The sequence below is a fragment of the Chiloscyllium plagiosum genome, chromosome 14 (genome assembly GCF_004010195.1).
Source record: "Chiloscyllium plagiosum isolate BGI_BamShark_2017 chromosome 14, ASM401019v2, whole genome shotgun sequence".
In the NCBI taxonomy this organism is placed as follows: Eukaryota; Metazoa; Chordata; class Chondrichthyes; order Orectolobiformes; family Hemiscylliidae; genus Chiloscyllium; species Chiloscyllium plagiosum.
This window is the reverse complement of record NC_057723.1, coordinates 30,719,478-30,740,909: the sequence shown is the minus strand read 5'-3', so window position 1 is coordinate 30,740,909 and position 21,432 is coordinate 30,719,478. Positions and strand designations below refer to the sequence as shown.

Here is a 21,432-nt window from a genome sequence, read left to right as displayed (position 1 = left end):
TAAGCTGCCAGAGGATGTGGTGGAGGCTGGTATAATTGCAACATTTAAGAGGCATTTGGATGGGTATATGAATAGGAAGGGTTTGGAGGGATATGGGCCGGGAGCTGGCAGGTGGGACTAGATGGGGTTGGGATATCTGGTCAGCATGGACGGGTTGGAACGAAGGGTCTGTTTCCATGCTGTACATCTCTATGACTCTATAACAGTTCTTAGGTGTAGTCAGAAGCACACATCCGTCTTGCATCTCTGTTCATAAACTATTTTCTCACTCACTCTGTTCCCCCAAATATCTTGTTATGATCAGGAACTGGCCATTCAATAAAAATAATGGGAGCAAAATCAGATCTTACCATAGCATTCTTGGCCAGATGCACAAATAAAAAGCAAATTGACCTTCACTTTCACTGCTAGTTAAATGGATTTTACTTTCTTTAGACATATCCTGTAATTTTCAAAGTTAGGGGGAGATGTTCACACCACAACCAATGGTTCCAGCAATTTATGTTTTATGTTTTACTTGCTGGAGGTTTAACATTATGTGCTTTCTTCCTTGCGTGAGACATAATGTTCTACTTCCATGACCTGAAAGCAGTATTGCTTCCAATATACAAGTTCCATGCTATCACATAGGCTCTACACAGTTGTAACAAAGGACAAATTCCAGGTTGAAATAATCCGCACTGTACGAAAGGATCAATGCACTGTTACAAATGCCATTTTTGACAGAGATGTTAAACTGAAGCATCTTCTGCCCCTTCAAGTAGATCGAAAGAAGATCGCATAGTATTATGCCACAGTAATACAGGAGAGCTCTTCCCAGTTTCCTGGCAATAGTCATCTTTCACCCATTGAGATGATGACTGGAAATGTGCATAAATTGCCTGTGTTGTTTCTTCCAGAACAATAAGCTATCCTGTAAAGCACTTTAAAGTATTCGATGGCTATGAAAGATGAAAGATATTTTACATTATGCATCTTGGTTCTTTGACCTTTCCTCTTATGTTATCAAGTTCATCATTACTGCACATCATTTCATAGCTTTTTCCTTACTTTCCTTTGTACGTGTTCCTCCATTTTTCTCACTGTATGCCTGCTTGTACTTCCAGTTCTGATGAAAGGCTGTGCCTGAAAGGCTATAGTTTTCCTGTCACTTCAGGTGCTGTCTATCTTATTGTGTTAAGGACTCCATGTTTTTGTTGCAGATTTATAGCATCTGCAGCTGATTCTTAGAATAAAATTCCATTCTAAAGATGTTGTTCACTACAAATTGCTTCTGGTACCTTTTGCTAGAATTGTCATACATATTAGATCTATTCTGTAGCTTAACAAGACTAATACTAAACTAAAATATAGGAAATAATAAAACAATCTGCACAGGCTGAAATGGGAATCCCCAGAAGTACAAAAGCATAAGAAAATTATGACAATAGTAGTGGTGATGGTGGTTGGGGGTGGGTGAAGTGAAGTGTAATGGGTTCCAACAATAGCACTTACTCTAATCTTAGTTTAAATTGGTGATGGTCTGGATGGACTAAAAGCTGCATTAAATGCACACAATGTTGTAAGCGACAGCACTACTAATGGCTAAGCTGCTTTGATCCTCCTGTGCAGATCTCTATAACAAACATCAAAGGAAGGATTTTGAGCCAAGCAGCAGTAGCACATTAACCAAGATAGCAATATATTTGAGAACACCAGTGCGGGCTTGTCGTATCATACAAAGTTTTATGTCCAGATTTGTGCTTTCTTGTGCAAAAAAAAAGATCACATGGATTTGAAGTGCAGGAGATATGATACATAATGTGCCTGAACACACATTGTTAAATGTAAAACTGTGTTTGAAACTAATGGATTGCACATTATTGTAGAGTGAGTGATTTATACTTATAGAATGACAGCAAAATGGAGCACAATCTGAAAACATTCACATTACCTTGTGGTACACATTGAACCATTCAGGGTGATGATTCAGTTTCTCTGCCTGTAAAGCCACACGTGTCATAAATCCAAAGGCCTGGAATAAGAATTTATTTAAACAAGACATTAACAGCATTCTAAATTTTTTTTTGAAGTTATCAAAGGGCAGATCTAATGTACAATTCAAGTTAACCTTCTGATAAGGTGCAGTAGATAATATTGGGCATTTCTGTTTCCACTCCAAAATAAAATGTGCTATTTTTACGATGGCCCAGATTTTTGATACCATTACTAGCAAACATGGTAATATTTGCTATACACAATGACTGGAGTGGCAGTACAATCTTCAGAAACTGTAATTGTACCAAAATCTGGAAGTTTTAGCATGCTTTATGGGCTCTAGAGGACTTCATGTTGTTTGTCCTTAGAGCAGCAGGGATCAGCTGGCAAGACTTTTGATTATTTTCCCATAACTTCCAAGGACTTGGAGCTGATGAAGGTGAAACAGAGCCTTAGAATTTCATTTTAAATAGCAGGAGGGTAGAAAGAGTGTCAAATCACTTACTTGAAGATTTGTTACTCTGTGTAAACTCTAACTCCAGAAAGAAAATCTAAAATAAACTGGCTTTTTAATAAAGGCCATTATGAGGCAGAGTAATACTCTTGGAGTAAAACCCAGCAGAAGGGAGGTCTGTTGCCCGGGTATTAAATGTACCTCACTCTCTTCTCCACCCAGCTCCTGTTATGATAATGTTAAAAGCAGTTAAGAATTTCTCACCATTATAATCACTTTTTAAACGAGGTTTAAAACTATTTGGATTTTTTAAAAAACATCACATGCCACCTGAGATGACAGCAAAAGTCTTTGGAGAATACAGAACTAGTTGGGGCAGTTTCAAAATAGGAAATACCCAACTTAAGATGGAAGTGAACAAGTATTCCTTCTCTCGAAGGCTCATTAGCGTTTGGAGCAGTGGAGGTTGCATCATTGAATATATTTAAGGCAGACTTTTGATCTACAAGGAAGTCAAGGGTTAATTGTGAAGGGCACACTGGTGGCAGTGTGGCAGATGCTAAAATGAAATTAAGGCGACAATCAATTTAGCCCTCATCTTATTAAATAGCTGGGCAGGCTCAAGGAGTCAAATGGTCTCCTCCTACATGTATTTCTTATGGTTCTTGCTCAGTCCAAGTTTTGTGAATGTACAATGTGCATTTTGTTAATTCTTTCAAAATTGTTATCATGAAAAATAATAATTTTACCAGGTCTATACGAAAGAATGTTTTTACAATGGCAGAATACATTGTCTTATTGTTTTTGTCAAAAATATATACTTACCATAACTTGAAGAGGAGCTTTAAAAAAACAGAAGAGACAGAAACAGACAAAAGCCCAAATACCTTTGTTTAAAAATCCTGTCAGGCTGTAGCCCAAGCACAGCAGGACTCAATTATCAGTTGACAAGAGACACAACTCTACCTTGTATTCCCATCACAACCACTAAATTGTTAATCTAACATTCTACAGCTACAAATATACTTGAACAAACTTCAATCTTTCAAGTTTCATAACTAGTGTAAAGAATGGTAAAATTATTAACTGATACAAAACACAATCTTTACACCTCAGAGATATATTGTACAGAGATAGGTTGCATGATTCTTGCCAAATGATAAGAGGGATCAATCCTGCTTCAATATTCTGAACTGCATTTGAATACACATCAGACTAATCTGGGAAAAAGGACATATTTCTGCTGTGAACATCCCAGATGCAAATATGCATCAAAAACTTGCCAAAATTTGGCATAAATTAGATTCAAAAGATACTTGAATATGTGCTCATGGGTATTATAAGAACAACCCAATTAGCTCAGAATGTAATCACATTGGTCTGGATTTATCAGTCAGCAGATGGCAATGACGCTAACTGCTGACCTTAAAGGTCAGCTGATGAAAAATCAGCTAATAAAGAAGCAGTGCTTCGAAAGCTTGTGCCTCCAAATAAACCTGTTGGACTATAGCCTGGTGTTGTGAGATTTTAACTTTGACCTTAAAGAAAGCTGACTTTGAAGATCTAGCTAATGCTATTGTGTGAATTTCTATTATACCACAGGCCAAAGTACAAAGAAGCCTCAGTCAGTTATTCGAAGCTCCTTGTGCCTCAAATATATGCATATAGTATCATGAATGAGTAAGAAATGCCTTGGGTTTGTTTGTTGGAATTGCAAGGAAAGTCAAACTCCAACATTTGTTTGTTTCTCCATGTGCAAAGACTGTACAGAACTGAACTACTATAGTGACTATGTATGTATGTAAAGTCTTTTTTTATGAATAAAGTATAGTTTTGAAATAAAAATAATGGAGAGTTGAATCTGGCATCAAGCCAAGTGATCCACAGCAAAAATGACAGTCGTAAACAGCAATCAGCCAATCACACTGAAGTGTTCGGAGGTCGCACTTCATAATCTACAATGCACTGATTAAAATGATAATGAAAGTGAAAGACAGTGAAATAAAACATTGGGACAAACTTGAAATTAAAGGAGAAACCAAAATATCATAAATAACCAAAATAATTTTAAAATGTAGATTTTAAATAAATAATTATGTAGAAATTTGATATTTTACAAATATAAAATTAGTTTTTTCAGTGAGAGGATTTCTAGCAATAATTACGAATTCATTACAAAGTTAAAAAAATCCAAATACACCACATTCAGCAAGGCATAAATTTTTCCAGAGTTTATTCGCCACAACTGGAAACAGCATAAGAAGGGAAGGTTCTTGTCAGTTCAGTGATTTCTAATTGAATGGAGACAATGAGAAGTTCAACACCACATCCTATGGAGAACTACCTGCAGAATACCTGCCAGCAACCAATGCTCCCTTTAAATTCTGTTTGCTACACAAAGACAGCTTGTCCCATTAAGATGGCTTTTAGGTGTGCACTGACTCTTCTTGTAGAAACATTTTATGTCTGGTCTTTTTATTCCTAGTGTGGCACATTGCAGATTGGTGCACGGCTGCGCCAATCTAGTGGGAACACCGCAGCAAATTCTGGACTTCTGTTTTTAACTATTTATGTATGGTTTCAAAAGATTGCTACAAGGTTCAAAAGAGTAATGACAACAATCACAGGCAGTTTCAACATCATTCCTGTTGCAAACATTGGGCAATTTTCAAAACCTTGGTAACTGAAGTTAAATAATTTATTTTTTAAAATCCAGTCCATTTACATAAGGACCTGATTAACTGATAACTTTAAAGGACTTAAGAAGAAATCCCAGGATATTAACTGGTGCTGGTACACTAACATGTGGTACAAGTGTAAATCCAGAAAAAAGAATGACTATTTGCTACAAACAGAACTGATTAATTGCTCAGACAAATTTCAATCATTTGTCAAAAGCACCAAAACAGAGCACAGATACAGTTGCTCTGTTTTTAATTAGTGTATTTTGCCCAAAATTTGGTGTATCCCATTGAACATGGAGCTTTCAGTGAAAATCTCCTTTCAAATGATCCTTTGTGCTATTTTAAAACGATCCACAGTTACACAATAACATGGTGTCGTGACTTCTGACCTTGTCCACTTCCGTCCAAACCTGGCACTTCCACATCTATTTTAAAAAGGCATCATGCTGGAAATCTGTCATGTTAACAAACCTGGTCACACCATAGGATCAGATTAACCATAAATAACAGGTTTCTGCTAATTGTCTTCGGGGTTCCTATAACATTAGTCTGGTTCATTTGGGCACAAGGATTTTAATAGATAATCACGTTTGAGCAGAAGTTTTGAATAATATATTGTGCGTTTTTTTTGCGTCAAGTCTCAGAACAAAGTAGTCCACTTGATCTGCATAGCTTCGACCAACCTAAACATCCATACACAGCACCACCCATGCACAGTTGACTGTAGTGTGTACTATACAAAAGATGTACTACAACAACTCATGCAGGGTCTTTAAACAGCATCTTTCAAACTGTTGACTTTGACATTAAGCTTCCTAGGTTGTCAACAAACAAGTAACATAATTAATTCTGTCTTGGCAACCAAACTGAACTGCAAGTTTAACTATTAAATAGCTTTGCTCAGGGCATCAAAGAGCAGTTGTTAATTTTTTCAACAGTGTCATAAATAGCACATGAGGAGGTCATTTATTCATGAAGATCCCCCCATTTCCTTTGATAGATATTTGTGAATCTGCTTCCTTTCAAGCATTGCTTTTCAGATCATAATCATAAATTTCTGTTCCCAAGCGCTGCCTGTGGTTCTTTGTCAAAAACCTTAAATCCACATCCTTTAGCTGGGAATGTTTTTACCACTGGAAACAGCTTCTCTTTAACTTGATCAAAATTATTGATGATTTTGACCACCTCCATGAAATCACCCCTAAAATACAAGCAAACATACAACTGGTTAAAATAATTAAGTAGTTCATTAGGATTATCAAGTAAAGCAAGACAGGTGTTGTCCCACAGCACAGCTGAGTGTGTTCCTGGATGCCAGTATGATCCAATGCAAACGTGCCTGCAATAAATGTTTGAACTTTGAGCATTTTCAGAGTTTATGCAAGGGAGATTGAATTACAGACACTATGACAGACTCAGTTTGGGGGGGGTGGGCGGGGGGGCGCGGTGGGACGCAAGTATCCTGGATTCTTTGTAGCAGGAGGCAAGTACAACTCATAGGATACACCTCATCTCCTGATTTGGTCAATGTTCAAAGAGATGATGACGACCGAGCCTCCAGATAGGAGATTCTTTCTGTTCGGATGAGTGACAGCGGAAGCTGCCACATGGATGAACTAACTTACCACGATTGAGGAAGCCATTCAGGTGGGGGGGATCAAATGAGAATGTGGTGTTTGTTAGGGAAGTATGGCCAGAGGGATTGATAAAGGGGATGTGGTGAAAGATTAGATTAAATTAGATTCCCTACAGTGTGGAAACAGGCCCTTCAGCCCAACAACTTCTGGATTAGTGGTGCTGGAAGAGCACAGCAGTTCAGGCAGCATCCGACAAGCAGTAAAATCGACGTTTCGGGCAAAAGCCCTTCATCAGGAATACAGGCAGAGAGCCTGAAGGGTGGAGAGATAAGTGAGAGGAGGGTGGGGAGAAAGTAGCATAGAATACAATAGGTGAGTGGGGGAGGGGATGAAGGTGATAGGTCAGGGAGGAGAGGGTAGAGTGGATAGGTGGAAAAGAAGATAGGCAGGTAGGACAAGTCATGGGGACAGTGCTGAGCTGGAAGTTTGGAACTGGGGTGAGGTGGGGGAAGGGGAAATGGATGGAGTACAAATCTAAGAGTAAAGTAAGAGATAAGCCTAGCAGACACAAAATGAATAAAGCTAAAGACTCTGCATCCAAATGCATGTTGTGTTTGAAACAGAACAATTGAATTGAGAGTGCAAATAGAAATAAGTATGATCGGGTTGCAATTAAAGAAACATGGTTTTGAAATGACATATACTCGTTCCTGAATGTTGATGGGTACAGGAAGCTAGGGAAAGACAGATGGGTAACTCTGTAATTAACAATGGTATTAGCACAACAGAGGGTCAAGAGGGATAATCCTTAATTTCAGAAAACTAAGGCATAGAAACAGTTTAGGTAGAGATGAGAAATGGTAAAGCTGTAAAAATTGAAATGATGGTGATTACTGGAAATCAGAAACAAAGACAGAAATTGCTGGAAAAGCTCAGCAGGTTTGCCAGCAGCTGTGGAGAAAAAAAAAGTTAACATTTCGGTTCTGGTGACCCTTCCTCAGAATGATAAAGCTAGTTTTTCTCATTGTGATCATATTGTGGTGCCAGGACCTTGGAACAGTGAGAGTGTGGAGCGGTGGAAGAGGTGTAGGTTGGAGGGAGTGCCTGCGAAGGAGTAGTAGGGGGATACCTATGAGGGGCAGATGAGGAGGTGAAGCTATTTAACAAAAGGCTTTTAAAGTTAAAAGCACCTATCTTCCTATTTGGAATTTAGGAGAAAGTGAGGACTGCAGATGCTGGAGATCAGAGTTGAAGAATGTGATGCTGGAAAAGCACAGGAGGTCAGGCAGCGTCTGAGAAGCAGGAGAATCGGCATTTTGGGCACAAGCCTGATGCTAATTCCTGATGAAGGGCTTATGCCCGAAATGCCGATTCTCTTGCTCCACGGATGCTGCTTAGCCAGCTATGCTTTTCCAGAAGCACATTTGGTATTTAGGACAGGATTCAAGCCCACAAAATTGTGACAGAATGTGAGATTTCTTTTGTATATTTTAATATCATTTATTTTAGTGTTTGGATTTTGAACAATTGGTATGTAGGTTTGGGTCTGTATGTTTGAAAGAGTTCAATAATTAACTTGTGATTATTTCTGTAGCGACTTTAAAAAATAAATTCAGTGCGAGAGAGCGAGCCCCTTGAGTTATGGTTAAGGTTAAGTGGGGATTTCTTTGCATTGTAAGAATTCTACAAGCAGACAGAATAACCATCAAGCAGCATTAGCCTCCTTTTAATTTGGAAGGATCAGGATTTTTTTTTGTTTTGATGAGGGAAAAATCCTAAAACTTGGAAAGCTTTTGGTTTTCAGTTCACAGCGGTCCTGATGAAGTTAGATGTGTGAAATACCTTCACCTGAAGAAAGTAAATAGTTCAGAACAATTCAGAATAAGGATTTTAGCTTGAAAGTTCAAGACAAGGAGTGTTTGGTTAGAACAGTGATGAAGTTATTCAAAGTTGAGAAAGTCTAAGCTCAGTTGCATAACTAATCAAAGAAGAGGCAGCCATACTCTCATGACTGGAAACTAAAATAAATAGTTTATAGATGTGATAGGGAAGCAAAACCTCCTTGGAATTTTGAGTACTGTAAAGTGATGATAGCATAAATGGGATTGTATTTTCGCTGTTATTTCAGACTCAATCATCTCAGCTCCAGGACATCTTTGCAGGAGTTCCTTAAGGTAGTGTCCTACACCAAATCATCTTTAGCTGCTTCATCAATGACCTTCCTTCCTTCATTAGGTCAGAAGTGGAGATGTTCACTGATGACTACACAATGTTCAACAACATTCATGACCCGTTAGATACTGAAGCTGTCAATGTTCAAATGCAACAAGATCTGGACAATACCCAGGTTTGAGCTGACAAGTGGCAAGTAACATTCATCCCACACAAATGCCAGGCTATGACCATCTCCAATAAGAGACATTCTAACACCAACTTCCATCTAGAAGGCCAAGCATAGCAAATATATCAGAACATCACTAGCTTGAGGTTACCCTCCAATCACTCCCCATCTGACTTGGAAATATATCACAGTTGCTTCACTGTCACTGGGTAAAATTCTAGAATTCCCTCCCTAAGAGCATTGTGTGTCAACCTATAACACATGGACTGATGCACTTTAAAAAGCCTGAGGGTGACCTTGTTGATGTTTATAATATCATGAGGGACATGGATAGGTTGAATAGCCAAGGTCTTTTTCCTAGGCCGGAGGAGTCCAAAACTAGAGGACATAGGTGTAAGATGAGAAGGACAAGATTTAGAAGAGATCTGACGGGTAACTTCTTCACGTAGAGAGTGGTGCAGGCATGGAACAAGTTGGCAGAGGAAGTGGTGGAGGCTGTACAATTACATTAAAAATTCTTTGTGATAATCTACATTTAGATTAAAAAAATTAGTCACATGGGCAAAAGGTAACCTAAATGAGAAATTCATAGAATGTATGCCAGATAGTTTCTTAGAACCTTATGTTCTGAAGACGATCAGGCAGCATGGTTTTATTAGACTTGATACCATGCACTAAAATTAATCATTTAATAAGAACGCACCCTAAAGAAGCAGCAACCATAATATGAAGAATTTTAATTTTAGTCTGAAGGGGGAGGGGAGTGGGTCCAAGAGAGAGTGGTGAGGGGCGAAGGGGGAGAATTTAAGGAAGGATAGAGTTTAAAGTTGTAGCATTATAAGGCAGCAAGTTATATTTCCTAACTGCCATTGGTTCAAGACAATATGTTCATAATAAACAGATTTTTTTGCAAAGTACAGGACCTTGGCGAATGGTTTGTTTTAACCAGTGTTCATCAGTCAGGCAAACTGGAAATTTTGCATTACTTATTCTTAATCCTTTTCACATTTGTGACAAATTTGGAAATTCAGTATACTACCCAGAGAATTGTGATGAAGTGTGGGGGCTTGTGCTCAGGATTTTGGATCAAAAACAAAAACACCACAAGATTGGGTACAGTGACAAAAAAGGGATAAAGTAAAAAAAGGAACCATCATATTCTATATGATCAAAATAAGGTGGCATTAGATGGGCCTGACAATCATACAAGAGACTCCAGAAGCCAGGATGATTGAATAGACAAGCAAATTAGAAGTAAAATTGCCTGCCAGGGCTATGAAAGTAGAAACAATTGAAAGACTAGCACAACACTTGGGCTTAATGGAAATACAAGAGAGTCCAAATACTCCAAGTAATGAGACATTGGAATCAATTCATATTGAGTTACAGTTAAAGCAATTTGAGCATGAGGAACAAATAAAGAAGCTGGAGAGAGACTGGGAAATGAAAAAGTTGGAAGGGAAGAGTGAATTCCAAAGTGCAGGATAAAAAAAGATAAAAGGAGATAGAATTGAAAAGATTGGAATGGAAATACTAAGGAGAATTAGTACTTAACCAAGACTCAAATGAACAGGAAGAGACATAATAAACATTTATAGAGTCATAGAGATGTACAGCACAGAACAGACCCTTCGGTCCAACTCGTCCATGCCGACCAGATATTCCAACCCAATCTAGTCCCACCTACCAGTACCTGGCCCATATACCTCCAAACCTCTCCTATTCACATTTCCCATCCAGATGCCTTTTAAATGTTGCAATTGTACTAGCTTCCACCACTTCCCCTGGCAGCTCATTCCATATACACATCACCCTCTATGTGAAAAGGTTGCCCCTTAGGTCTCTTTTATATCTTTCCCCCTTCACCCTAAACTTATGCCCTCTAGTTCTGGATTCCCTGACCCCAGGGAAAAGACTTTGTCTATTTATCCTATCCATGCCCCTCATGATTTTATAAACCTCTTTGAGGTCACCCCTCAGCTTCCGACACTCCAGGGAAAACAGCCCTAGCCTATTCAAACTCTCCCAATAGCTCAAGTCCTCCAACCCTGACAATATCCTTGTAAATCTTTTCTGAACCCTTTCAAGTTTCACAACATCGTTCCAATAGGAAGGAGACCAGAATTGCACGCAATATTCCAACAGTGGCCTAACCAGTGTCCTCTAGCCGCAACATGACCTCCCAACTCCTGTACTCAATACTCTGACCAATAAAGGAAAGCATACCAAATGCATTCTTCACTATCCTATCTACCTGCGACTCCACTTTCAAAGAGCTATGGAAGCTGCACTCCAAGGTCTCTTTGTTCAGCAACACTCCCGAGGACCAGGAGAGAGAATGAACATTTCAAGAGACAGATCGTGAATACTGGCCTGAAGTTATGATAGTTAAAAAGGAGACAGCTGAAGCCAAAGAGGACTATAATGGAGAATATTATAGCCATAATCTTTATCCCAGTAAAAAAAAAAGTTTAAGTTTGAAAATTTCCTATCAAAGTTTTAGGAAAGCAAACATGTCGGCATTCTTAAATGAAAACGGAAAGAGCTGCGGATGCTGTACATCAGAAACAAAAACAGAGATTGCTGGAAAAGCACAGCAGGTCTAGCAGCATCTGTGGAGAGAAATCAGAGTTAACATTTCTGGTCGAGTGACCCTTCTTCAGAGCTGCTGGCATTTCTTATCATTTCAGAAAATCGCAAGAAAGATGAATTGACCCAAGGAAAACTGGATGCTTCCCATCCAGATCATATTAACAAGTAAAGCACAGCAAATTTATGTCTCTCAGTCAGAGAAGGTTTCTCAGGATTATGTTACTGTAAAAACAAAACAAAACCTATACATGTGCATATGAGTTTGTTCCAGAAGCATACAGGTACAAGTTTTAAAATTTAAGCAATAGCTGCACAAACATTGTAAAGAATTTGAAAGGGGTAAACAACATAATTTTGACAAGTGGATACAAGCATTATAAGTTAAAGACACATATGAAGTTCTCAGATAGATCATGTCCTTCAAAAAAAAAATCGAAGAATTTTAAAACTCACTATCTTTTCTAATAAGAACCCAGTTTGAAGAGAGAGTTGCAATTGCTAAACAGGCAGCAGTAATGGATGATGATTATTAGCTGATCTATAGAACTAACATTCTGTTCTGTCACCCCCATAGACTCAATAAGGATAAAGCACAACAGAATGAAAAGAAGACAAGCAGTTATGATAAGGAAAGAACAGCAGGGAAGACCCCAAGATCTCATCCTCTGATCAGAAGGTAAGTACTGAAGATAGAGATGAAAATCCAAGACCAAAGCATTTCCATTGCAATAAAGTGGGACAACTTCAATCAGAATGCTAGAAGCTGCGAGGGAAGCCCAGGGAATGCACTGGGGTTTGTAAGAATCAATCAAAAAAAAATCTCAAAAAGAAAATAGTGCGAATCTGACCGGAGCTTTAACTACAATCTGGAAACCGAAGATTAAAAACTGTTATGAGTGGAAGGGAGATGAATAGGGTATAGGTGAAAACTATGAAAGAGGAATAAAAAAAAATGGAAAATAATCTCTTCTGATTCCAGTAATGAAGCTAAACCCATAACTACATTAAGGGACACAGCAGCTACTCAAAATCTTTTGCTGGAGAAAGATTTAGAGTTCCACCCAGAGAGTTTAATGAAAGCTAAAATGTGGACTAAATGGGATAAGTTGAGAATATATCCCAGTTCCACTGTACAAAGTACAATTGGATTGTGATTTTTAACTGCATCAGTGGTGGTACAGGTGATTAAGAAATTACACGTAAACGGAGTAATGATTTGGTTACAGTGAAGTTTATAGTTTTATCCATAATTACAAAAAGTGTAGGGGCATTAAAGGGGCAAAGTTACAACAAGTCCCAGGTATTATTCCATTGTATGTAGCCATTGCTTTGGTCACCTTAATGTACAACACCAGAGGTCAAAGTTTTATCACAGGTAGATATTAGAGCAGACAAAAAACTTTCCTCAATAAAGAGGATAATGCAAATGAAGTATTTTGCATTCATTAACTGAGCTTAGAATGCAGATCCCAAGTTAACGAAGTGAACACACACAGCTCACACTGAAGCAGATGCTGAAGGATTTCTGGAGTTCTATTATATTGAAAGTGAAGTTTTGAGAGGAAATAGAGACAGCCCCAGAATCTGTGGATGAGAAATAGACTTGTTCATCATAGTCATAGAGCTATACAACTGGAAGCAGACCCTTCGGTCCAACCAGTCCACACTGACTATGTTCCCAAACTAAACTAGTCCCACCTGCCTGCTCCAGGCCAATATCCCTCCAAACCTTTCCTAGTCACATACTTATCCATATGTCTTTCAAACGTTCTGACTGTATCAGCACCCAACACTTCCTCTGGCAGTTCATTCCATATATGAACCACTCTCTATGTAAAAACATTGCCCCTCATGTCCTTTTAAAACCTTTCTGGTCTCACCTTAAAAATATGCTCCTTAGTTTTGAACTCCCCCACCCTAGGGAAAATACCTTTGTTATTCACCTCATCTATGTCCCTTATGATTTTATAAACCTCTATAAAGGTCGCCCCTCAACCTTCTCCAAACCAGTGATAAAAGACTCACTATTTTTATATCTCAAACTCTCATTCCTGGCAACATCCTATTAAATCTTTTCTAAACCCTCTCCGGTTTAAACATATAACAGGGTGACCAGAATTGCACACAGCACTCTAGAAGGGGCCTGACCAACCTGCTGTTACAACCTCAACATGATATCCCAACTTCTATACCCAATGGTCTGAGCAATGCAGGCAAGTGTGCTAAACACCTCCTTAACCACCCTGTTTACTTGTGAAACATATTTCAAAGAATTGTGTATCTGAACCCCTAGGTGTCTCTGTTCTACACCACCCAGGGCCCTACCATTAATTGCATAAGTCCTGCCTATGTTTGTTTTACCAAAATGCAATATCTCACATATATCCAGATTAACTCCATCTGCCACTCCTCAGCCTATTCATCCAAATGATCAAGATCTCTTCTTAATAAAACTAATAGAAATATGATGACTCGTCCCAAAGTGTTGCCCTACTATCACTTCAGTCGCTTGCTCTGCCTTATTTCCCCAAGATAAGGTCAAGTTTTGCTCCTTCTCTAGTAGGAGCATTTACATATTGATAAAGAAGCTCTTCTTGAACACATTTAACAAATTCCTCACCATCCAAACCTTTAACACTATTGCAGTCCCAGTCAATGTCTGGAACATTAAGATCCCCTTATACAACCCTATTTTTCTTACAAAAACCTGAGATTTCTCTACACATTTGCTCCTGAATTTCGCTCTCATTACTGGGGGGGCCTTTAGTGCAATGTCATGAAGGTGATCATCCCTTTCTTATTTCTAACTTCAATCCATATATTTTCACTGAACGGTCCCTCAGAAATATCCTGTCTAATTAGAGTAGAAATGTTTTCCTTAATCAAAAACACCACTCCCCTTCCTCTCTTGCTTCCCTTTCTATCCTTCCTGTAGCATCTCAAACCCAGAACATTGAGCTGCCAGTCCTATCCTTCCTTCAGCCAAGTTTCTATAATAGCTATGACATCCCAGTCCCGCGTTCCAGTACATGCCCAGAGTTCATCAGCCTTACTTGTAAGACCTTTTGGATTGAAATTCTTCAGAGTTGCCTCGTTCTCTGACTTGCTCTTCCCTGTCTTTTCCAGTCAATTTACTCTTTTCTGAGTCAGAATCATCCTCATCTGTCTTTCTACTCTCACTGCTACTTAGGATGTATGTCCTAGCTATGCCCTTCCTATTAATGTGCACAACAACTTCTGGCGTCTCACTCTTCCCTTTCAAACATCCTTAGCCCTGGCACTAGAAAAGCATCATTCTATCCAAGATTCACACTCACTGCCGCGGACTCTCCTGTCTGTGCCCCTGACAGGAGAGTTGCCTACAATTGTTTTTTTTTTAAAACCGTGACAAACCTGGTTTAATATAATATTCATTCTTACTGCCCAAAATCTGACTGCGACTTATATTGTCCTCTAAGAGATTATTCCTTTCAATAGTATCCAAAATGGAATATTTGAGAGAGGAATAGCCATTTGAGACTTCTGAACTACCTACCTAGACTTGAAACATTATCTTGCTCTCTCTCCATGGATTCTGACTGATCTGCTGTGGTCTCCAGCATTGAACATAAGAACACAAGACCTTAGAGCAGGAGTAGGCCATCTGGCCCTTCGAGCCTGCTCTGTCACTCAATAAGATCATGGCTGATCTATTCATGGACTCAGCTCCAGTTAAACGTCCTCTCACTGTCCTTAATTCCTTTATTGTGAAAAAAAATCTATCTTAGCTCTAAAAACATTTACTAAAGTATTGTCAACTACTTCACTGGTCAGGGAATTCCATAGATTTACAACCTTCCGGGTGAAGAAGTTCCTTCTCAATTCAGTCCAAAATCTGCTCCCCCTGATCTTGAAGCTAGGCCCTCTTGTCCTAGTTTCACCTGCCAGTGGAAACATCCATTCTACTTCTATCTTATCCATTCCCTTCAAAGTTTTATACGTTCCTATAAAATCCCCACTCATTCTTCTAAATTCCAATGAATATAATCCCAGTCGACTTAGTCTCTCCTCATAAACCAATCCTGTCAACTCCGGAATCAACCTAGTGAACTCCTCCATACCCCCCTCTAGTGCCAATACATCCTTTCTCAAGTAAGGAGATCAAAACCGCAGTCAGTACTCCAGGTGTGGCCTCACCAATACCCTGTACAGCTGCAACATAACTTCCCTACTTTTAAACTCAATCTCTTTAGCAATGAAGGATAAAATTCCATTTGCCTTCCTAATTACTTGTACCTGCAGACCAACCTTCTGTGATTCATGCCCAAGGACACCCAGGTCCCTCTGCACAGCAGCATGCTGCAACTTTTTATCATTGAAGTAATATTCCTTTTTAGTGTTACTCAAACCAAGTAGATGACTTCACATTTATTAACAATGTATTCCATCTGCCAGACCTTTGCCCACTCACTTAAAGTATCTATGTTCCTCTGCAAAAGTTTCATAGTCCTCTGCACACTTTGCTCTGTCACATCTTAGTGTCATCTGCAAACTCTGACACACTACGTGTGGTCCCAAACTCCAAATCATCTGTATTAATTGTGAATAATTGCAGTCCCAACACTGATCCCCGAGACACACCACTAATTACTGATTGCCAACCAGAATAACACTCATTTATTCCCACTCTTTGCTTCCTGTTAGTCAACCAATCCTCTATCCATGCTAATTCTTTACCCGTAAGGCCGTGTATCTTTATCTTGTGTAGCAGTCTTTTGTGTGGCACTTTGTCGAAGGCCTTTAGAAAATTTAGGTACATCACATCTAGTTGGTTGTTCTCAGTACCTTCTTACCTTTGCTGGCCCATCTATCTGACTGTTCTTGCTGTGTAACCACTTCTCGAAATCTTCTAGTCATCACGTTGTGTCCCTTGAATGCCCTGAGTAACACTAAGCCTAAAAAGAAGCTCTTAAAAGCACCTTAAATATAAATATAAACTACCTTTCCTTACTCACAGATTTTAACCATAATCATACAAAAGGTAAAAAAATTAAACGTATAAACTTTTTTAAAGAAATCAAGCACTTAGCTGAAACAATTGAAAAATACCTCAAGTCCTCCAACTGTCTATTTTCAATCTCTGAATAAAACAAAATCTCTCTCCAGAGCCATCCACATATAGGCCTTTCCACAAGGTCCGTATGTAAAACAATCTCTCAGCCTTCGCATATACTTTTCTCATATAATTGTTTTTTGAAGTATAAAGTTTCAAACACTAAAAACAAATCCTCTCCAGGTTGAAACTCGACAAAAACTTGGAAGTCTCTCCCACACAAACTCTGTTTGAAATAAAAATCTCCCCTTCTTTGTGTTTTTTTTTTGTCTATAAAAACTCCAAATAATGATTCAAAATAAAAAAAAACTTATGCTTCTGATATATAATATCCATAAGAAATCTACAAGAAAGCCTGCAACTCAGCAGCAGCTGCAAGAATCATATCATGGTCCCACCCACATGTCATAAGATGATAATGAGCACTGCACTTGAAATTCCTTTCGCAAGGCATATTGGAATATGGAAAACACAAGCATTCATAAATAGGCCCAGATATCATAAAAGGATGTGGTGCAATTCTGTAAAATATGTCAAACATTTCAGATAGTAGGTATGGCTCCATGCAAAATCAAAACAGCTCCTTTAATCCCCATACCAGTTTTTGAAGAACTATTCAATAGGGTGTTAGCTAAGTCAAGGAAAATTCAAGATGTGATAAAGAAACCATTGTTTTGTTTGAAACAAGGGATAAAAGTATTCAATCTGAATCCCCAATCCAGGAATTGGTAATGCACAATACTGTCATAGCAAAAGATGAACAACAAAAGTTTATTCAATTAGAAGAATGTGAAAGAACTATTTAGTGTACTACAGCACGTTCATCTACACCATCAGGATTAAATTTAATTGCAGTTCTCAGGAAGTAATAACTTTTGCCAAATGTACAGGAGAACAAGGAAATGCAAGTAAATTCTGTACAATTAAATAAATATAAATATCAAGGGACATTCTTTAACAGTCTCCATAGGCAGCACAATGTTCAGCTCTGGAAATAACAACGTTGCTGGACAAGGGAAAACTTAGTATATGCAGTCAGCTCTTCTACAGCTAAAAGAATGTGTCGTGGTTAATTCTCCTTACACATACTACAGGAGGACTCAGGCGTGCAGTTTAACTTCAGATTTATTCAAACAACTTCGGTCTTAGACTGGCTGAACAGACTTCTGTCTGATACTCCGTCTTGACTGTCCATACAAACAGAAAAACATCACATACACATATGTTATTGTACAAAGTTAAAATGTAATAAATGGAAATAGTCCATCCCAAATTTTTCTCATCCTGTCTACAAGAATCTACTTAAGTTCTCTAATTTGCTCTCAGGGTGTTACAGGCCTTAGGGTGTCCAAGGTTCATGCCTGCAAAATAGGACTGATAAGACTAACTTTCCTTATTCATGTTGGAACATTTTTTTAAAAATTTACTTATTTGACTAGCTCAAGATAGCCAATTCCAGTTTTTTTTCCCTTTTATGTTCTACCAACCCTTGCCTCTCTGTATGTTTCTGCAATGTATAGAATATTTTCACAAGAAATAATACTTTTACTATATTTAGGCATTTTGAAATTCATTTTCAAACGTAGCATGCTATTCACAAAGAAATTCACATTTTATAACTCTTTTCATCAAAGTAGTTTTGAATCTGTGAAGATTGAGGAGTACCTCTCGTTTCAGTACTGATGTCAGTCAAATGTAAGGGATGTCATCATTGCAACAGTCATAGCAACTGTGAATGCAATCCAATTTTCAGTGGGGTAAAAGGACTTTCACAAGTGTCTATCTCTTTCTTTACAGCAACTGACAATACTTCATCTGCCGGTTCTGCCTGTATCCTTACTCTGTCCTGATTGACATTTCAGATCAGCTTCACCTCATTGCAATCAGCGAGGCTGAAGAGTGAGGAAAGCAGTCTCAACTACGCTCCCAAGTTACCTTCCTTGGCTTGCAAGACAGTGGTATGTTGGTTCAATTTTCTGTTTGACATGCTTTGATTAAAGCTAAAATCATGGAAGTCGTCTGTTTTATGATCTATTGCAAAATTAATATCCAGATTTTCCAATCACAAAGTTGGATCTATTTGCACTATTTTCCTTGTGCTATGCATTGCATTGTCAGCAATCATTTTTACTCTCGCTCTTTTACCAATTCCCACAGCAATTTATTTTCCTTATCCAGCTGTAAGGCACACAAATGAGCATCATTGGCCAACTTATTCCAGACTGTTTCTAACTCAGTTGTTCCTTTCACAAACTCTTTCAAAAGCCTATAAAGGACACATTCATATTTACTATTGCGTACTTCTGTAATTATAGCACACTCCTGTTACCGATGATCCTAACTTTTCCATTAAATTATCAGCTATATTTTAAATTATCCCAATGCCAGCTTAACTTCAAACAAAGTCTGCTGTTTCTCAAATTCAAAACCAATTAAACCTCAATTCATGTGGAATAATCCCACATTGAAAACACAGGGACAACTGCCCCAGCAACATTTTACTGATGAGCGGTCTGGTCTAACTGGAACAGCCTCAACTACTACCTGTTCACCGATAGCAACCATCAGCATGCCTCTGCCCTCCCCCCAACCCCCTCCCCCTGCACACTCAACACCTCCTGTCCAGAGACCTCCCTCAGGTTATTTTGATGCTCAAACTGTTCTCTGGTAGACTTGCTGCACTGACTGGGTGGTAAATACAACATGCTCACCCCTTGACAGGGTCAAACTGATACAACTATCCTACCAAACACGCCAACTGTTGTGGTTAATTCTCCCTGCACAAACCACAGAAGGACTCAGCTATGCAGGTTAACCTAGTGTTGGTTCAAACAACCTCAGTCTTAGACAGGCTTAACAGGGTTCTGTGTGATGTGCTGTCCTAGCTCTGTCCCATGTCTGTCCAATACACACAAAAAAGCATCAAACTTTATACCCCCGCAATCACACATGTATACTTTCTTGGACAAGAACGAAATGAAAACAAACAGAATTTTCATGTCACAAGTCTTTCCCTTATTCTTTCTACGGAAACTAGCTAAACTCTACGTGATATAGACCTTAGTGTGTACAAGTTCACACCTGCTTAAATGAACTTATACTGCTGGCTCACCTTACTTTTCTCAGAACCACATTTTATAAAATCTTATATAATTCCTGCTACAAATACAAAATAGCTGTTAAGTACCCTGCCAAAAATTCTCCTTTAGAATCAAATGTAGATGTGAGAAACTAATATTAGATGCAAGCTTTGAATTGGGGAAACATCTTGGTGACTCTAATGAAGGAGAGTAGGGCCTACATTCGGGTAAAGAAAGTAGAAAAAGCATCAAATTTGAGGTACAGGAAATTAAATTTAAATCACAATCAAACTTCTGGATCTCGACCCTGAATGAGCCGAGAGTCAAATTCCTCACACTGATTGCTGCGCTGATATAAAGTTTGGTCAGCAAATCGTTTAATAGATTTGGATAAAATGAAAGGGCCAGAATGTTCTAAATGCTGTTGTTTCAAAAATAATGGAGATACATAAACTGGAAGGAGGGTTAGAAAAGTAGGCCTTCAAAAATACATTTTGAGCCTAATGTAATGGTTCAAAGTAATAAATACTCTATGTAGAAGTACTGTTTACTATAAATACTGATCAGCTACCCAATCTAAGGAAGTAGACATCAGCAAAGCAACTGTGACAAAACGAGCAACTTGCAGTTGAAAGCCGAGAAATGGATGTGCAAGCAGATGTATAGTTCATCTCCTGAGAATGACTTTATTGAAGCAGGAATTCTTCAGTACTTACCAGAATCACAGGAATAATCCAATGCTCTAATCCAAGAGCATTGACTGGAACCAGGTGAGATAAATATCATCTTAGACATTGACGCAGAAGAATTCAATGTGGAACCAAATGAGGATTCAACTGAAGATTTAGACAAAGGAATGGAGTACTCTTATCCTGTATGAACTTTATTTTTATTTGGAACAAGAGACAGCGTGCATGAAGTTTAAAGATTGGAATGCGCAACTCGACAAATGGAGTCAATTGAGCCAATGATTCAGTGTAAAAATAGTTCACATTTTGTTAAAGATATTCAACCATAGATGCCTTAGAACATAGAACATAGAAGAATACAGCGCAGTACAGGCCCTTCAGCCCTCGATGTTGCGCCGATCCAAGCCCACCTAACCTACACTAGCCCACTATCCTCCATATGCCTATCCAATTCCCGCTTAAATGCCCATAGTGAGGGAGAATCCACCACTGCTACTGGCAGGGCATTCCATGAACTCACGACTCGCTGAGTAAAGAATCTACCCCTAACATCTGTCCTATACCTACCACCCCTTAATTTAAAGCTATGCCCCCTCGTAATAGCTAACTCCATACGTGGAAAAAGGTTCTCACGGTCAACCCTATCTAAACCCCTAATCACCTTGTACACCTCTATCAAGTCACCCCTAAACCTTCTATTCTCCAATGAAAACAGCCCCAAGTGCCTCAGCCTTTCCTCATACGACCTTCCTACCATACCAGGCAACATCCTGGTAAACCTCATAGGTTTAAGATATTAGGAGAAAAGTATAGAGGGGATGTCAGAGGAAGGTTCTTTACACAGAAAGTTGTGAATGCATGGAATGCGTTGCCAGCGGTGGTGGTGGAAACAGAGTCATTAGGGACATTTAAGCGACTGCTGGACATGCACATGGATAGCAGTGAG

General features: G+C 38.7%; 1 protein-coding gene across 4 annotated transcripts in view; it reads right to left on the bottom strand.

Annotated features, from left to right (window-relative positions):
• Positions 1-21,432, bottom strand: part of LOC122556597 (pterin-4-alpha-carbinolamine dehydratase 2-like) — a 65,659-nt gene that overhangs the window by 5,118 nt on the left and 39,109 nt on the right. For all 4 annotated transcript variants that reach the window (XM_043703478.1, XM_043703477.1, XM_043703475.1 and 1 more), the window contains exon 3: positions 1,934-2,014. In XM_043703478.1, the coding sequence (XP_043559413.1) occupies positions 1,934-2,002 (69 nt within the window). In that variant the 5' untranslated portion in view covers positions 2,003-2,014. The remainder of the gene's footprint in view (positions 1-1,933; positions 2,015-21,432) is intronic.